General features: G+C 42.4%; 1 protein-coding gene across 1 annotated transcript in view; it reads left to right on the forward strand.

Annotated features, from left to right (window-relative positions):
• Creb5 (cAMP responsive element binding protein 5) overlaps nt 1-19,317 on the forward strand; it is a 430,087-nt gene that overhangs the window by 153,439 nt on the left and 257,331 nt on the right. Inside the window, exon 5 of the mRNA XM_045135541.1 lies at nt 6,067-6,239. Coding sequence (XP_044991476.1) covers nt 6,067-6,239 — 173 coding nt within the window. The remainder of the gene's footprint in view (nt 1-6,066; nt 6,240-19,317) is intronic.

The following is a 19,317-nucleotide window of genomic DNA, read 5'->3' on the forward strand; positions in this document are numbered from 1 at the left end:
TCCCATTCAAACCCTGCATGTCTGAGAGCAGCAATGGATGGAAAACAAAGTTTTTAAAGCATAGGGAGAAAGATGTCAAGGACATGCAAAGAAATGTGAGCCAGAGAGGGAGATATTTAGATAGAGATCATTTGTCTGTGGAGCATCTGTGGCTGAAAGACAATACTTTTCACTGGGTCCATTTCTTAAAGTATGGTCCCATACATCCAGTAGAAAGCTGTATTTTCAGAAGACTTATTTCTCCAAAACTTGAGAGTTGTAGAGAAAATTCAATTGCTATAGTAATGAATCAAAATATCTAAAATATCTGTATTGGATATTTAATGTCTCATAAAATGTAACAGAAGAGATTTGTGGTTATAATATCTGGAGAATTGATAAAACATGTAGTCTGTGCCCCTCTGTGTAATGGTGACGCTCCTGAGCTTGGGTATGATGAGTGATTTATCCAGAAATGGAAGAGAGAATAGACTAGAAGAAACCACCTAATTGTCAAGTGAGTATATTTTCAAAAGCATTACATATTACTAATCATCTGGAAATATATGAGGAAATATGACCCTGGCATCATATGTTAAGGCACTGTAGCCATGGAAGAGACTTAGAGATCATCCCATGCTAACTCCCTCCTAATGCAAGAATTCTGTTGGGTGCTATCCCTGACAGATGGCCACTAGTCCTGGTTTCACACCAGGTTCAGGAAACCCAGCCCTTCAAAGGTACTTTATTTTATGTTTGGATACCTATGCATGCTAATAAAGAGTATTATGGCAGAAGATGAAATTTACATCTTTGACACAGTGACTCATAGAAGTAAGGGTGGCCAAAGGTGATGAGTGGCCTGATATTACTGATGTGACTTTTACTGTTTCTCTCACTTTAGGATGAAAACCATGATGTCCATCTTGCAGGGTAATTATGAAGGCTAGAAATGGTGCTTATAGAGAATCTATCATGGTTCCTACTTCAAAATAGATACTGATTTGTGTTATGATTTACTTTTAGCATCATGATTCCACATTTTGAAATTATGCCTTCTGGAGCAATGTAGACTGTGTCTAATCCTGCAAATATTTGAAGGCAGTTAATATGACCAGTTTTTCCTTTTCAGACTAAATATTCCTTGAGTCTTCAGCCATTATTCCTGCGATGCATTTTGAATGTCTTCATCGCTCTCATTCCCTCCCATTTGTCAAATTTCCCCTTAAAATGTGGTGGCCAAATGTGGTCAGTCCAATGTACTCCATAGTGCAATAATTACTTCCCCTGATCGGGACGTTTCACTTCTAAAACAACCTAGATTTATGTTAGCATTTTTGGAGGCCAGATCACACAGTTGGCTCGAAGAAAACCCAATTCTGCTTTCCAGAACATTAGCTGTGTCTCCCAACTTTATGTCAACTGCAGATTTGACAAGCATGATTTTTACATCTTCATCCAAGCTGTAGATAAGGATGTTGAACAAGAAAAGGCCAAAGGCCACACTTCAAGGAACACTTCTGATCCTTCTTTGCATCCTGACATCTATCCAGTGTCATCACTGGAGACATGTTTCATGGGCTTCACATCTGTGCCTCACTATTAGGAAGAACTTAGCAAGATCTATCACTTTTTGTATTTTTGAATTTGGGTATTTAATTTCTTTGGAAGAAAAATGTTATTTTTTTGTCAATAGAAACAGGTTTTGAATCTATAATTGGGACAATGTGAATGTGAAAAATAATCTCATGTTTGAGTTACTAGGTAATGTGCACAGAAAAAAAAAGTCACAACATCTAACTGTGAAATGCTAATGCTTTTATCAGATAGCTTATTTTTCTAAAATGTTTTGAAATTACTCTTTGGGTCTTGGGGGAAAATGTTTGGGAAACCTGCAGATTTTCCATGAGTGAGACAGAGATTATCAAAAGCTTATCCGTTGAGCTTTGCCTATCTCTGTGGAGATCTAAGAGACAGAGAAATTCCTTTAAAATATTGCAAGGGGAGAATGTGAGATATACTTCTACATGGTAATTTGGTTCTCTTCAGTAAATCTCATAGAGGATTCTTAAGTTTTTGTTGTCTTGAAGTGGGGGCTCCTTTCTCTTATTTAGCATGCTTTATTCAGGTGAAATCAAACCAAGTCTTCATGATGCAACCTGGTTAGTTTCCTCTAATTTTTATGGTGGGTGCAAAAGATGTTGTTGGGCATTTGTGCTAAAGTGTTTGAAGACTGGAAATTAACCTCTCTCCACATTGTCCTCTACGGTTCATTGAGCATCTTTCAACCCCCCCCCATTTCTTTTTTTTTTTTAAATTTTTATTTATTTATTTATTTGAGAGCGAGAGACACAGAGAGAAAGACAGATAGAGGGAGAGAGAGAATGGGTGTGCCAGGGCTTCCAGCCTCTGCAAACGAACTCCAGACGCGTGTGCCCCCTTGTGCATCTGGCTAACGTGGGACCTGGGGAACCGAGCCTTGAACCGGGATCCTTAGGCTTCACAGGCAAGCGCTCAACCGCTAAGCCATCTCTCCAGCCCAAACCTCCCCATTTCTAATAGACATACTATGTGACTTTCTTCTTAATCTTGACCCCCTTTAACCCATAATTGAACAAGATCTTTAATGTCTAAAGCATTATAGTCAGTATACTTTCAGATTTAAAGGTAAGCAGTCTGGATGTTAGCAATTTCATCAGTTGACCAATGAATTATAAAGGTAAGATTTCATTTACCTGGATATGTTAGGAATGCTGTCTGATAGCTCATCATTATGTCTGTATTACTGAACACCTCTGATATGGTGATGGAGTCGTAGTGGCAGAGTGAATTCAGACTGAGTTTATTATCTCACTGTGCTCATGAATACGGGATGGTGTGGCTACTATTCAGAAAATCAGAAATAACTATAACCTCATGGAAACCCCTATAAGAATGAAAGTGGTTTCCATCAATGGGGAGTTCATGGAGGACTTCCTGATGCAATGGCAATCTGAGAGTTGAACGTGGAATCAGGACAAGCAAACATCCCTATTTCAAGAGCTGGTGCTGAAACAGAGCAGGACCAGAATGAGAACTGAAGTCAGAGAGAGCCAGAGCAAAGAAAGTGGGAGGCAAGCTCTTGATAGGAAGGGTCCCACAGTGGTTTTAGAGATCATACCGAGTGGTGTTGGTAACTTCCAAAGCATAGAGGCTACACAGTGGTACAGAGCAGTGTGAGTGATGTGATTGGTCATGTATTTTGCAGAGGTCAAGGCACACTCGTTTGGGAAGGAAGAGGGAGAGGAAGAAGAAGCGTGAAGGAAGTGTTAAGAGCCCACTTTCTATACCAGGCAAGGAGCTGGTAGTGGTTAGGTATAGGTTGGAAGAAGGAGGCATGTAAAGAAAGAAATAAAGGGTAAAGTTTTAGGATTTGGAGAATGCATCTGTGAGACACGGAGAAGAAATGGTCAGGGTAAATCACAGGGACATTGTGCATTTTAAATTATGTTCTAACCACTTAAATACTGTGATTTTAAAAATTGTACATCCCATAATAAAATGGAAATAATTCTACAAATGTTTCATTGTAACCAAAAGATCAAGAAATGATATAATGAAAACAATTCTAAAAAGAAAGTCAGAAAGTATTTCAGGATTTGGATCTGTTAACAAAATAGAAAACTGTAAACAAGATGAAAAAAAAAAAAGAGTAACTTTGAGGAGCTAAACAACAGAAAAGACAGTTCACAAATTATTTACCTTATCCAAACTTCATTCAGACTTGGGGAAATAAATTTACAAAGGCTCACTTTTGAATGGAATAGCACAATTATCTTTATTTTCATTATTTAGTCTGACTTTTGGGGTCTCTAGATTCTGTAAAAGGCACCACAGTGTGCCCTGCCACCTGGCACAAGCCACCATTTCCTTCCATCTCACTTTGCCTAGACCCAGTGTTTTCCCATGTCAGGAAAACCTTCCAGTATAAGAGAAGCCTTGGGTCTGTGTGTACATAAGCCTTAGGGATCCCCTGACCACACAGAGGGTACTCAGTCTAAGCCAGGTGCCCAGTTTCCATCTGGACTCCTGTTAATGGTATGGTCAGGGTTCAGAATTCAGAAACCCAGTAAAGGTGACATGTGATGGACGCAACCACCCCTGATACCTCATATGTTATCACCATCATTTAACACATAGTGCAGGAAATCCTGTTCTTTGCAGGAGAAATTCAAAGAGCCACTTCATGATCTCCTGGGTAACATTTATATTTTTTCCTTGCCAACACCAAAGTGCAGACAGATATATATTTTTCCTCAAGTAAATTGCTAGTGACATTTTATTTCTTCCTCCCATCTTTAACCCATTGTCCGGCTGACCTCTGTAAAGTTCTCACCTTTCTAGGCAGAAGAGCTGTACCTGGCTGGATGGAGAGGCCTGCCTAGGGTCCTTACCTGCTACTTGGCTGGCCATGCACTTTCTTAAATGGGTTCTGATGTCTCACATGTCAGCCCTGGTGCTTTGATCTGCACTTTTCTGCCTTAGCATGCATTCTACCGTGTTGTCCTTGACTTCTTTGGCTACAAAATACTGTCTTTTTAACAGTATTTATTGTGCATATTTTATTTTTAAACAATCAAGCCTCCATTTGGACCATCAGAAATGAATGTTTAGTGCTGGAGAGATGGCTTAGTGGTTAAGTGCTTGCCCGTGAAGCCTAAGGACCCTGGTTCGAGGCTTGATTCTCCAGGACCCACGTTAGCCAGATGCACAAGGGGGTGCACGCGTCTGAAGTTCGTTTGCAGTGGCTGGAAGCCCTGGTGCACCCATTCTCTCTCTCTCTCTTTCTCTCTCTCTCTCTCTCTCTCTCTCTCTCTCTCTCTCTGCCTCTTTCTCTCTCTGTCACTCTCAAATAAATAAATAAAAATGAACAAAAAAAATTTAAAAAAAAGAAATGAATGTTTATTAGGACCCTGTGTGGATCAGGTTTCTTCTCTAAATTTTTATGTAGTATGTGTTTATTGAATGCCTACCCTATACAGACACTATAGGATTGTGTTTTGAACACTTAAATTCTACAATCTAGTAGAAAAGAATAGTATACAAACACTTATTGTTTCAATCCTATTATTCAATACAATTGATTGAGATTGATGTGATGGAATGCTCCAAGTGTCATTCTTGTCACTGGATCCCCAGTGTCTTTATCCAATCTGTTTGAAACATTTATCCCCATTCCACAGGTTGTTCAGTTCCCACATTATAATTTGAAAACTTATTCATTTCCTAGAAAAAAGAATATGTGATTCTCCATTCTTTCCTTCCTCCCTCCCTCCCTCCCTCTCCCCCTCCCTCCCTCCCTCCCTCCCTCCCTCCCTCCCTCCCTCCCTCCCTCCCTCCCTCCCTCCCTTCCTTCCTTCCTTCCTCCCTCCCTCCCTCCCTTGTTCCATTTCTTCTTTCTCTTTTTCTTTCTGAGAGAGAGAGAGAGAGAGAGAGAGAGAGAGAGAGAGAGAGAGAGAGAATGGGTTGCCAGAGCGTCTAGCCACTGCAAATGAACTCCAAATGTATACACCATTTTGTGCATATGGCTTACAAGAATCTGGGGATATTGAGCATATGTCCTTTGGCTTTGCAGGTAAGTGTCTTAACCACTAAGCCATCTTCCTAGACCATGGTTCACCACTCTTACAGACCTGAAATAACCTAGTGTTATTGTCATTCAAAGCAGGTTGCAGAGCTAAATTCACTTAACTATAGCATTACACACTTACAGAAATCACTTCCTAGTGTGTTATATATCCTCCATGAAGTTGGGGGAGACATGTGCTGACCCTCACCGCAGTGTGAGCCTCCCATCAGGATGGGTGGTGGGAGAGTAAAAGCAAACATCAAGGCATGTCCCTTTGTGCTTTATTCTAAGGGTCAGTAGCTACTCGATTTTTTTTTAGCCCCTGCACAACTGAAAGCTACAACAAGATGAATGGGACTGAGGCTTGTTAGAGGCCATAATTCTCTATTTAGTTGACATGACCAGTTGGACTTGGGTATCTTGGGAATAGACTAAAAAAATGGCTCCTCTGACTTTTCTCTTCTGTGTTCTCTGTGCAGAATATCTCCATGCACAATACAGTTGGTGGGGCCATGACGGGGCCTGGAGCGCACCAGCTGGGCAGTGCCCGGATGCCCAACCATGACACCAGTGTTGTGATTCAGCAAGCCATGCCATCACCCCAGTCCAGCTCGGTCATCACACAGGCACCGTCCACCAACCGCCAGATTGGGTAAGGAAACCTCACTAAACGTCACTAACTGTGTGTGCTTCGGGGAACCTTCTAGATTTTCTCCTTGTTTCTAGTGCTCAGAGTCCTTGGGTTTTCCTGGCTGCTGTGATAGTGCGAGAAGCTTAAAGGGATGTTTTTGGTGATGTGGGAGCCATTTTGACCTTGGATGTCATTCTGTGACCTCATTTCTTCAAATAAGATTAGCGAACTTGATGAAGGCTGCAGACAAACGTATGGGGCAATGGAGACCATATGAGAGTGCTCTTGACGAATGCTTGGTGAGACAGGACGGAAGTCTGGCCAGGCGGCCTGCTCCCTGCAGAGTGTGCTGCCCTTCCCTGGAGCTGCCTGGCGACCTGGATCACAACTACATTTCCGGCCCTCTTTCCTCTTTCCCTACTTGTTTTCCTCGTTGTGACCTTGTATCAGCCCTCCCTTGCCTCTTCCTTCTGACTGTCATCCTGGCAGTGACTCCCAGAGGTATCACGGGATGGAAACTGCTCTCACTTCTTCACGCCATGTGAGCGCTGCAGCCCCGTGCACTGCGCGAGCGCGGGTCTGACCCTCAGCTGTGCGGGCCTCACCCGGCGGTGTGGTAGCCGCACTGAAGTCCTGGCCCGCTTCCTTCGCTCCAGAAATAGGGCACCTCAAAAGAATAAAGGTGAAATACAAGATGTAGTAGCAGGTGAACTCTGAGGAAGGAAAGGCCCTGATTTAAGCCAAAGGGCTTACTGCTAGAGGCTGAGAACTTGTTGCTGTGCATTTCCAAGCTTGTGTATTTGAAACAAGAGAAGGAACTTGCTACGCAGAATTGAGTTTGGGTATTTCAGTTGACTACTGCATGTGGTGATTTAAAAACATTTAGAACCTCCCCCACAATCTTACAATGTGCTCTTTTCCTCCTTTTTTTTTTTTTTTTTTTAAATTTATTTGAGAGAGGGAGAGAGAGAGAAAGGCAGGGAGAGGGCGACAGTGAGAATGAGTGTCAGGGCCTCCAGCCACTGCAAACCGAACTCCAGATGTGTGCGCCTCCTTGTGCATGTGGCTTAGGAGGGTCCTAGGGAATTGAACCCGGGTGCTTAGGCTTTACAGGTAAGCATCCTAACTGCTGAACCATCTCTATAGCCCTTTCTCCTTATTATTTAGTGTTGTGAGAAGCCCAGACTAACAGTGAACACAGGGGACAGGTCTGGCTTTCTCTTCCCCGCTGCCTTAGAGCAGGGTCCTGGACTCACGTTTCTCTGCTTACCAGACTGCGCTCTGACACCAGCAGGAGCTCTAGGCAGTGACTGTTCTTTGAGCTTGCTCTGGGTATGTTTGGTTTCCCATTTATGACATAGGCAATGAACATGGCCACTAGTGTGTTTGACTTTGTTTAAAGAAGCCAATGCTACATATATGAGCAAGTACCTCTGAAGACTTCTCAAGTGACTCAGAAAGCAGCATTGCCACTATCTAAAGCAAGAAGCTGCAGCATTTTCAAAGGGTGGGTGGACGCACTGAGGACAGTGTCTAACTGTCAAGGGACTCTTACACTCTCAGAGCCTGGCCGTGGGCAGACAATTCACAACTAGGCCAGCTAATTATAATTACTTTATTTTTCTTTCAAGGGGAAAAAAACATAAAATGTGCTAGAGTTTACTAGCAGTTTTACAGCATTCTTTCCCCCCTGGAGCTCCCTTGCCTGCCCCCTTCCACCCTCACCCACTGCCTTCTCCGAGGCCCTGAGTGCTTGCCATTGTTAGTGCAACCCCGGCTTTTATGAAACAATCTTTTACAGCCTAGCACCACATTTTAAGATGGATGTTGACTGTGTCAAGAATTTACCCAGCTGGCTCTGGACTGTACATTTGGGTGACAGTGGGCTGTGTCACTCTGACTTTTCTTCCGCATCTCGAGGCATTACACGTCTCTCCTGGAGTGTTCTAGGAGATAATTGTTACTTTTAGGGCTCTCTGCCATTGCCCAGCTTGAAGGAGGCTATTTCTTTTTTCCAGATTCTTCCCTGTTGTGCTTTCTATGTTGATTCAAACCCACACATCCTGTAATTTTCATGTTTCTCCATGTGACCCATCCAAAGCTTTGCCAATGTGACCATGGGGCTCAGCAGGACCCAGCCCAGCCCCTCTCACCAGTGGGTTCAGTATGAAACGTTAGGTGGTAACATTTGGGGATGGTTGACTCTTTATTTCTCTCAGCAAAGAGGAAATGAGTACTTATTTTAAAACATGAGTTCCCTCTGGAGACTGTGTCTTTAAATGAACATTTGAAATAGCAGATAGCTTTTTAAAATTTTGCGTTTTTTTTTTTTTTTGGTGTGTGTATGTGTGTGAGGCTACACAGAACCATATTGTAGTAATATTCTGATTTTTATCACTACCTCAAATATTTAAGTGTCAAAATCTGGCCAAGCCACCTGCAAATGTTTGCCATGGCTACTGGCCAACAAAAACAGCAAACAGCAATGAAAGTCTTCATTCAGACTCAGGGTTTCAGCTGCACCCAGCCAGAGAGGCTGGGACCCACCTGTGCCCACGCACGACTCTCTTGTGCTGTGGCCAGCGGGTGTGGTCACAACTGGACCCTTGTGGGATTTGAGTCCGCTTGTCTCTTCTCCCCTGTCCTTCTCTTCCAGCACAGCTTGGGTTCTGGGACCAGCCCCAATTTTGCTCTCTTTCCTTCTCCCTCCTTTCATGCTGTAAAACTTCAGCTTCGAGACTTGAATGTGTTGGGAATGGTACTGACACTACGTATTGACAAATGGAGGTGGCACCAGTTACCAGAGAAGGCTTTGGGGACAAAGGGGCAATTCCTGGTAGACATCTAATTTTTAACTTGGGGGATAGTCACAGAAACAGAATAGACCAAAGTGAGTAAAAATATAAAAACCCAAAGAAATCTTATTACAAGTAGGTAGATAAGCAACAGATCCACTTCTGTGCCATACCATAGTGACCTCTCCTATAACCAAGCCCAACTCTGTAAAAAGGAGGGCTATTATCTCAGTAGAAGCTAGAGGTGTATATAAATATCCCAAATTGCACTTGTGTGGTTAGGCAGGCTAGAAAAACACATGGTTCTGGGGAGTGTGGGAGGCATCCCCTAAACCAGCGACTGCTTGTGCTCAAACTGGCAGATGCTCTGTCAGTCAAGAAGAGTGTCTTTGGCTTGATTGATGGGAGCATTTTAGGAGATAAGTTTCCCAGATGGGAAAAAATGTGAGCCATGGGCTGAGAGAAGACAAAAGAGACCCAAAACAAGCATGTGTTAAATAGAGATGAAATCGATTTAGCTTTGGAATATGTGGCACAATCCAAACAGTATCTCTTCTCAAGCCATTTTTATTAGATTTCGTGTAATAGGCTAATTAACTCAGGATCAAGTTAGCAGAGCCTGGAAAAAAAAAAAAACAGTGGATGAGCAGGTAATGGTAGTGTAAATTCTCTCTCTCTGTTCCTCTCTCCCTTCTTCTCTTCCTCCCTCCACTAGTTTTCAACACATGAGACATTTCTCGAGGAGCCAATGGCTAGTTGAATAGATAGATGGGCTGTCATCTTAATAGATCCTAGCTTGGGCTGGAGAGACGGCTTAGCGGTTAAGCGCTTGCCTGTGAAGCCTAAGGACCCCGGTTCGAGGCTCGGTTCCCCAGGTCCCACGTTAGCCGGATGCACAAGGGGGCGCATGCGTCTGGAGTTCGTTTGCAGAGGCTGGAAGCCCTGGTGCGCCCATTCTCTCTCTCTCCCTCTATCTGTCTTTCTCTCTGTGTCTGTCGCTCTCAAATAAATAAATAAATTAAAAAATATATATATCCTAGCTTTCTTAAAACATCTATGTCTCCTTATGGGGTAAGTGATAGTAGATAACTGATGCTCAGTAGTTACTCAAGAGGGCAATGGAGATAATATGGAGCATGGAATTCTGCAAGCATGAACATCAGTTAGCATTCTGACAGGTACTGGGAGGTACTAATAAAGTAGTTTACACATTTTCTTCTTGCTTTCTAATTTTATGTAGGTATCAGGCAAGTATATGCACTTATATTATTGATGAGATTTTTAGAGTAATTGCTTGCAATTACTACACAATTATTATTACATGTCTAGCATCAGAGTAACTGAAGTATAGCATTTGGGTGAATGAATTAGTCAACTGTACCAGGAAACTTGGAAATAGGTTCAACAGAATGCATAGATAAAACAATCTATGGGAAATCCCTCCCTGGTTTTATAGTAGGTCTGGTCCTTGTGTTTGAATCTCCATTGGGCATTTAGTCATAACCCTTACTTGTTTGGAGCTGTAGGTAGGCAGATCTAATACTTAGAAATTTATATAAAATATTGTTGGATACAAATCTTGTTTGATGTAAAAGTACAAAGGTGATGTTTGTCAGCATGCCTTCTCTTAACCTCATCATCACCCTGTGTATGATTCTTCACCCAATTTTATTTACAGTCTCTGGCACTGTGTCATACAAAACTTCATAATAGCCCATGGACATGCCAAAGAGAAGGAACAAAAATAAAAATCAAGAGGAAATCTTAGTGCCAAGACAGTGCTACCTTTTTTTTTTTGAGGCAAACCCAATGGACTGGCCTTTTTTATGCAAGAGAGAAAGAGTAAGTGAGAGAAGTTGGGGGGACGGGGCTCAGCCACTGAAATCGAACTCCAGATGTGTGCACCCCCTTTTGTGCATGTGCAACCTTGTATGCTTGTGTCACTTTGTATGTCTGGTTTATGTGGGACCTGGAGAGTCAAACATGAGTCCTTAGGCTTCGCAGGCAAGTGCCTTATCTGTTCAGCCATGTCTCCAGCCCCAGGGCTACTTTTTGATCAAGGAGAATCATGAAGCTTTGTTGTGTGGTAATGTCACCCAAAGGCCATCTAAATGGGAGTATTTTACTAGAGTTGATGGGTTTGTGTCACTGTTGCTCTGGAAAGAAAAAAAAAATAGAAGAAGAGGTCAGTAAACAATGCAGTCACAGATGGCAGTGCAAAGATCTAAGCAGAGAGGCAGCTCATGGGTTTAGAAAGTGCTTGCTTGCTAAGTGCCCATGTGCATGACTCCATTAGTAAGAGTTTTCTTAACCGTTTCAGCTGACTTGAGATTTGCTACGACTGTTACTTTCTGCCACAGGCTAACATTGAGGACATCTTGGTCAGTTCTTAGCTACTGGAGGTAATGGAGCAGATCTCAGGTTGTCCATGGTCTTCAGCCCTCAGCCAGGACAATTTGAAGCCCCCTTTGAGTAATTCAGACCAGAAGCCATTATTTCCTGCTTTGTGTTTTGCTGAATCTCCCCACTATGAACACAGCTTTATTGTTTAAAAGTTGCTGGATCTTTCACAGCCCAGAGAACATTTACGAGGGCCCTTCAGGGGGATGCTTTCTGGGAGGGTTGACAGACTTAACCATATGGCTCCCGTTAAATCCCATGCAGAGCCTCAAGAAATTACCTCTGACAAGGGGGCCAGCAGCCTTCCACTCACAGGGTTTTATGTGTGGAATGAAACATTAAGTACTGATACTTGAGGAAATATAATGTTTCTGAACATTCAAAAGTTGTAACACCACATGGCATTGTGGCCAGATGAAGTGGGTGGAGACAGAAAATAGGCCCACATGGCTCAGTGTCCCAAGAAGCAGAAAAATAGCCTTGCTTTTGTCTCCAAACCTGAATATCGCCTCTGTATGTCGGGTAGGCATTGTGGCTTTACATCTCAGCTCTTTACCTGGAACACAGTAAGGCTGGCCTACTTGACAGAAAATTGGAGATTACTTGTAGAGAGTTCAAGTCCATTGTTAGAAAAGTCCTTGACTGGGAGACCAATTCTTAATAAAAGAAAGTAAACTGAGACATTATCCACCACCTAGCATGTGATAGACCTGAGCTAGCTTTCCATGGTACTACCTATAATGGATCAGAGAGGGCATCATCCCTCTCCCACCTCTCGTTTTCTGGCTCCAGGAAGAAAATAACTTGTCAACAGCCAGTTAGATTTGTGAAAAGCAGAGTTCTAAATGTAGGTCTTGTTGACTCCAAAGCACATGATTCCTCATACTGTGGAACACAAGTCACATGAGTGTATCTGAGACAATATTAACTCCTGCAAAGGAGTTGGCTGATCTTGGTCTGGTTTCAACGCGAGCGGGGTGTGCACTCATCTACCTGTAGAGTTCCTAGCACAGGAATGCTCACGCTGAGCTGGCACAGCTCCTTTCTTCCTTCAGGAGAATTTACAAAGGAGGAAGACCCAAAAATATCTTGAGCACATAGAGACATAGAGAGGACCTGGGTGTAGGTGATGTTTGAACCAGTCCTCATGGCATCACATATGACTGACTGTTGTCTACAGCATTCGTCGCTCTGTGTTGGGCTCCTTGGCTTGCAGAAGAACCATTATACTCCACAGTGCATTGCAGCCTTCTGCTGTCTTCCAACTCCTGCAGGGAAAGGTGATAGTCTGTGACCTTGTGTTGGAGGAAGATTTCACTTCTGCATCTCAAAAGCAGAATCCTGGCTCCTAATACATCCACATAAGTATCTCTGTGTACACTGACACTCCTCTTTTGAAGTAGACAGAGATGAGAGTCTGCTTCTAGAGCCAATAGCTGCGGATCATCCAGTCTGTGTGCCTATAGCAAATTTAGCCTCTCTCTTTCTCTCTCCTTTTCTCTTTCTCTCTCCCTCCCTCCATGTGTGTGTGCAGCCTATTGATATGACATGCCTGGAAAGCAGAAGTTTTGTTAGAACCAAACTATATCAGATCAGAGGGGAGTCATGAAAAATTACCAGTCAGGGGTTCAGAGGTCATGGGTTTTAACCTTGGCCAAAAGCTTAGCTTCTCAAAGCCTTTTCCCTTCATCTACACATGAAGGGGGCTAACCAATTGTTTATTAAAGTCAGTTCAGCTCCAGAATTCTCACTCAATGTCTTTTCTCTTCCCCAAATTTATTTTCTCTTGTTTTGTCAAATTTGGTGAACATTCTAGATTGTCTGATTTCCAGGATATGTTCACATGTCCCAGATGATGTGAGCAGAACAGTCTGGGTATGGCTGGAAAGGACAGACCAAGGCAATAAGAGCAGGGTTGTGGCTTAAGAGGCTAGGGTGACCCCTCTCAACTCTACTGCCGGAGGATAGCAACAACTCTGCTCTTTGCCCGCATTTATCTCTTATCACTTACTAATTCTACACACACAGTTCTGTTATATGGGAATTAATGTGCCCATTTTATAGTTAAGTAAAGTGAGGTTCAGATATTAAATGACTTTCCCTGGATCATCCTCATAATGGCCGTAGTCCAAGCTGAAAGCCAGACCTCATTATGCCATACTCTCCCAATGGTCTAAACTGGACTTCCCTGGTTTTACTTTCTCTTGCCTATGAAATGGGGAAGAATTGCCAGGAAAAAACCTTAAAACTGTTTTTCTAGAACAAAACACTAATGATTTGCAAACTAGTTTATTTGAAAATGGTGCCTCTATGCTGAGTGTGACATGTGTGCCTTCCTCTCAAACTAACTCTAGCCAGAATTGTGCTTTGATGCTCATGATATGTTAAAAATGGCTTACTTCTGGAGTCAGAAGTAGAAAGACACCTCAAAGAGTGAAACAAATCTTAAACAAGAGATCTGGAAAACAATTTGGCCAGATAGCTCTAAGGAAAGTGCAGACCATTGTCATATTTTCTGCTATTTATTATTCTGTGGCAGACCTAAAATACAGGGCTTTGCCTAATACCATTACTTACTATCTTCCCATGGGTAAACCTTGAATAATGTGCTAACAATAAAACGGAGGAGTATATAGACTTCTGTAATATAAAATGCAATGGTATCTGTGCTTTATGTATGCAGTGTAGTATAGGATTGACTATGCATTTGCTGTTTGTAGGGCTAGAAGTATGAGTAGTCTCATGTAGATGAAGTCTCATGAATAAGGGAAGCTATTCATTGAAATATACTATCAAGGGTATTCACATGGGAGAAATGGAGTGTGTGTGTGTGTGTGTGTGTGTGTGTGTGTGTGTGTGTGTGTGTAAAGCTCTGAAGACTGAACATGATGCCAGAAATAATGGACATAATTAATCTGAGCTAGTTCTTGGAACTAGAAGTACACTTTGAGTTTTGTGAAGATTAAACATGTTCATATAACAGAGCAGTATCTAAATAGCCATTTCGGGTTACTTGGAGCTCTTTGTTTCATAATACTACATGACTCATAAAGTATAAATAGCTCATTTGAACTGATTGACTGTTAGGTTCTGAGTTGCTAGAGAAGCATGGTTCCAGGAATTTGCAGAGATCCTATGCTGCTTTTCACATGTGTGAAGAGTGTATTTGGTATTCAAAAGAATATTCATTCAACAGGCTCTCACATGTATCTTTCATTTAAGTTAGATCAATGGATTTTTTCTGTCATCATTTTCTATCATTTTTAATGAGTAGTCAGCTGCAGATTATACAACATCCATGGGCATGTTGCCTTTCTTTAGGAAAGAACAACACACAGGCATTCAACTTGAATATAAAGGAAATAATTGACATTAAGATTCAATTACATTCAGATGCAATCCTAGCCAGGCATAGGAACATGCCTTCAATACCAGCACCTGAGAAGTAGAGGCAGGAGGGTCAGGAGGGGCTCAAGGCCAGTTGTAGTCATATGAGACCCTGTCTCAAAACAAAAAAATCAAAATTGAATACTATTCCAAAAAGGTCAGCAATTCCAGCGCTAGAGGGTCTGGAAGCCCTGGCTAGCTCTGACTCTGCCAGTCATGGGCTCTGGCAGTCTAAATGGGCCTCTTGCCCTCTGGGGACCTGTTTTCCATCTTATAAAAGAATAAACAAAACAAGATTATCTAATAGTGCTTCTTCTAGCTCAGATTCTCAATTTTTCTGAAACAAGCTTTTAGGAACAAGTTTGCTTCTGTACCCTTACTTACTCAGCAACTACGCCACTGCTTAGCTGGTCTGGACAGTGGCAGAAGACATCCTGAAGAAGTGGGGCATCCCCACTGAGCACATTGTCTACTAATCTGTTTGCCAAGTGTGCTGTGCTTTTGTTAAATACTGACACGAAGTTCTGTAGAGTCGTAGACATGCTACAAACACATTGAGAAGAATTTAGAGTTTTACAGCTTGTGCCCATGGCAAAGTACATTTTGGCTGCTGATTAGGCCAGTAAAGCCTGCATGATACTCAGACCCCTGTGTGCATGGGATCGAGGCACATTCGTATGTACTTGGCTTGTCTTGCAGGCTCATAGATGGCCCCAAACACCTTTGAAATGCTAGAAATAACTTCCTGAATAACTGTATCCATCATAGGTTATCTTGGTCCAGATGTGTTGATTCACAAGCTCAGTGCACCTCACTTGTCCACTGACCTCCAGTGCATTCGTGTTCAGTCTATGGAAGGCCGAGCATTTGGCAGACTCTGGCAACCTTTGGGTAGCATGCTTCCTCTCACCCTACCCAGATGTCTTGTTCAGACTGAGAACCTGGAAAGTTTGGCCATGAAGTAGAGGGTTAAATAGAAGAGAGACAGAATAAAGGCTGGGTTCCTCTCAGCATCATCGGGTCATAAGAGTGAAGGCATTTGGAGAACCAGTAAACCCAGTAAAGCCCAGCTCTGCCTCCAAAGTCACTCTGTAGCTCCAGGTTGAGTCAGAGTATATTTTCAGTTACAAAACTAAGCAAAACATGCAACATTATAAGTGCATATTCTAAGCCATAGCCTCTATTAACCATTGAAAACACTGAATGTAAAATAATCCAAACTAAACTGTGTGCTGTTAAAGGTAACTGAGGAATTTTATAGTCCAGGTGCATCGAAGTGAAAGTTGTGTGTATGTATACACATTTCGTAATATTTTGTTTTACTAGAACATAATTTAGGTCCTTTGACAGGCATATCACCTCATTCAAAACACTGGGACAATTTCTCCAGGTGTGTTCTGTACAGCGTGGGTTTCCCCAGCACTATGAACGCCCCTGGTAGTCATCTGCTGCAATGATAACCAGAACCGGGACCCTCGAACCATTTAAACAATTGTCACAGTGACAGACAAGCATTATAAGATTAGAAGAGAAAAGGAAAACTGTGGATCCATGTTAATTCCTTTGAATAGGTTCTATAAAATGGAAACAATTCCTCATTCTCTAGAAAGGTTATGTTTGCATAAGGGGTGCTTTTTAGTTCTCGCATGACACTTTGATATCATTGGCATATGGGGAGAGATACATGCTAATGCTGATGTCTAGGATGATGGTGACAGGCAAATTCCAGACTTGGGGAGAGAGCATCATCTTAGGTGGTGATCACCTTGCTGTGGAGAGGAGGAGGGTGACTATGTCATAGCCAGGTGTGCATTTCACCAAGGAAGGCTTTGAACTCCACAAGGACATCCAAATAGATCAGGAGTAAAGTGGGACACTCATCTAAAGCCTCAATCACACACACACACACTCTCTCTCTCTCTCATGTGTCTGTGGTAAAAAAGAAAATAGATATGTCCCAATCTCTTTTTATTGTGTGGAGAGCTGCTATTTATTTAATATATCTCTTTAATCTGTCACTTCTGGAGAATCAGAGGAAGAGTTTGTTCGGATCTCTTCTTGGTATGTGTTTATGTGAGAGAGAAAGAAAGGAAGAGAGAGAGAGAGAGGGAGGGAGATTTATAAAAGAAGTGTGTGAAGCTCTGGTTGCCCCACCTGAAGCCACAGACAACCCACGTAATATTGGGTCCACTCTGCATTGCATAATTATTAATGCCATTAGGAATAATGATTATTTGCCCCATTGAGTTGGCAGTTTGGAGCCTGCCTGAAACTGAGGCTTCTCACAGGAACCATAGAACAAAAAGGAGAGCAGTCACCCACAAGTACTTGAACATGTTTGGACAACATTCTTCTCTTGGTTCTCTTCATTGGATTTCATAGGCTGTGGCCTTCAGAATGAATGAAAGGTCATCAGACGCAAAGCCAGCATGAATGAGGAGCAACAGGCACATGGGAAGCTCTTCGACTGGATATTGAATTCTTGGTTTTTCTCAAGTCTGCAGATGAAAGTTTTTTCATGCCTTTGTGTTTCTTTATTTAAAATTAAAGAGCAGGGCTGGAGAGATGGCTTAGCGGTTAAGTGCTTGCCTGTGAAGCCTAAGGACCCCGGTTCGAGGCTCGGTTCCCCAGGTCCCACGTTAGCCAGATGCACAAGGGGGCGCACGCGTCTGGAGTTCGCTTGCAGAGGCTGGAAGCCCTGGTGCGCCCATTCTCTCTCTCTCCCTCTATCTGTCTTTCTCTCTGTGTCTGTCGCTCTCAAATAAATAAATAAATAAATAAATAAATAAATAAATAAAAATGTTCATTTAAAATTAAAAAGCAAAGGATTAGTCTTCAGTGAGATTCTAGGTTGATGTGGTTTAGGAGTCACCCAGTAAAAGAAGAGAACCTATTTAGGAGATAGAATATTTATATCTTTTACCTGTTTGCTTGCTAGTTGATTTACTTATTTCTTTTTCAGCATAGGGTCTCACTCTAGCCCAGGCTGAGCTGGAATTCACTATGTAGTCTCAGGCTAGCCACAAATTCATGGCGATCTTCCTACCTCTGCCTCGCATGTGCTGGGATTAAAGGTGTGCACCATCACACCAGGACACTTATTTAAATTTTTGAGACTAAGGTTTACTATGAACCCTAGCCTAGCCTGCAACTCATGTGTGTCCTCTTGCCTCTTCCCTCTATTGGAATTGCAGGTGTGTACCACCACACCAAGCCTTTTAACTCTATGTTTCCCCTACTTTGTTTAGTTCGCTTGTACACAAACTCTCCAGATTTCAGATTCTATATTGTTTCCTCTCTCTTTGTTGTCTCATTTTGAAGTGCCTGGACTTAGGGATCCCCCATTCCCTCCAGGGATCTCAAGGCCAGTGTAGCTCGGTGTTTTGTTACCAGCTGCTGTTCATGACAGATGCTGTGTCTGGTAGAAAGTCCCATCAACCACTAAGGGGAAAAGAGAATGACAAGACATTCTTCCAGACACTCTTTCTACCAGTGACTTCCTTGGTTTCTTGCCAAGACCTGCACCACAGTCATGGGCAGAGGCCTGTGGACACTTTAAGAAAATAACACATGCTTCAAGTTCAGTGATCCTCTCCTCCCCTGAACTTCTTCTTTCCACAGTGGTTGTTTGTAGCTCAAACTGATGAATTAGGCTCTTGAAAGGATTCCTACAAATTGCAGAATCAGAAGGAAAAAACACAGTAGTCTGTAGTTGGCATTTCAAACCCAGCACAATTGAGTGAAAGTCAGCTTTGTTTTCACAGCCCATTCATCCTCCCTCCCGGAGCTGCTGGGATTCCTCCAGTCACAGGAGACCTAGGTGACCTTGTTGGGAGCAAGGGAGGTGCTGTGCCTGTGTGATAAATACTTGGTCATCAGTCAAGAGTGAATTGGTGCGGTTCATGCTTTTATCACAGATGTGGTACCCAAAGAATTCCCTACTCTGAAGTAGGCATGACAAAGAGATTGCTTTCGTTGCCTGCCTTAGCTAACCAGAGCCCTAGGTGAATGACCCTGCACAAATAAGAAACAAATGAAAGTCACTGTAGTGATTTCCAGGGATTTGTGACCCTGGATATTATATATAGAAAAACTGCTTAAGTGGGAAAATATTACAGAGATACATCCCCATCTGGGTTTTCATAAAGGACAACAAAATAGTGCTGGGAAGGACTAGAAATCCAGCACTTTCTCAGTAGTATTAAAGCCTGTCCTCAGATAAGATTTCACGAGAGTATAGAGTTGCTGCTTTTTTTCATTTTTCATTTGTTCAAGGAATTTAGAACAAGGAATGGCCAAAGAAAAGGGCCCCAGTCGGCAGGAGTTTAATAAAGATAGAAGCAGAATTTTTTTTTTCTTTTTCAGTGGTAACTTCCCAAGAAGCCACATATTTGCAAACTCACATGGGGTAGATTGTTTATGTCAGTCCTAACTACGTTCCATCTTAACTTTTAAACCAAAGATCCGATTTTATCCAGTCCACTTTAGCTGTACTGTGGGAAGCACTTCTTAAGGGG

Source organism: Jaculus jaculus, chromosome 16 (genome assembly GCF_020740685.1).
Source record: "Jaculus jaculus isolate mJacJac1 chromosome 16, mJacJac1.mat.Y.cur, whole genome shotgun sequence".
Taxonomy (NCBI): domain Eukaryota; kingdom Metazoa; phylum Chordata; class Mammalia; order Rodentia; family Dipodidae; genus Jaculus; species Jaculus jaculus.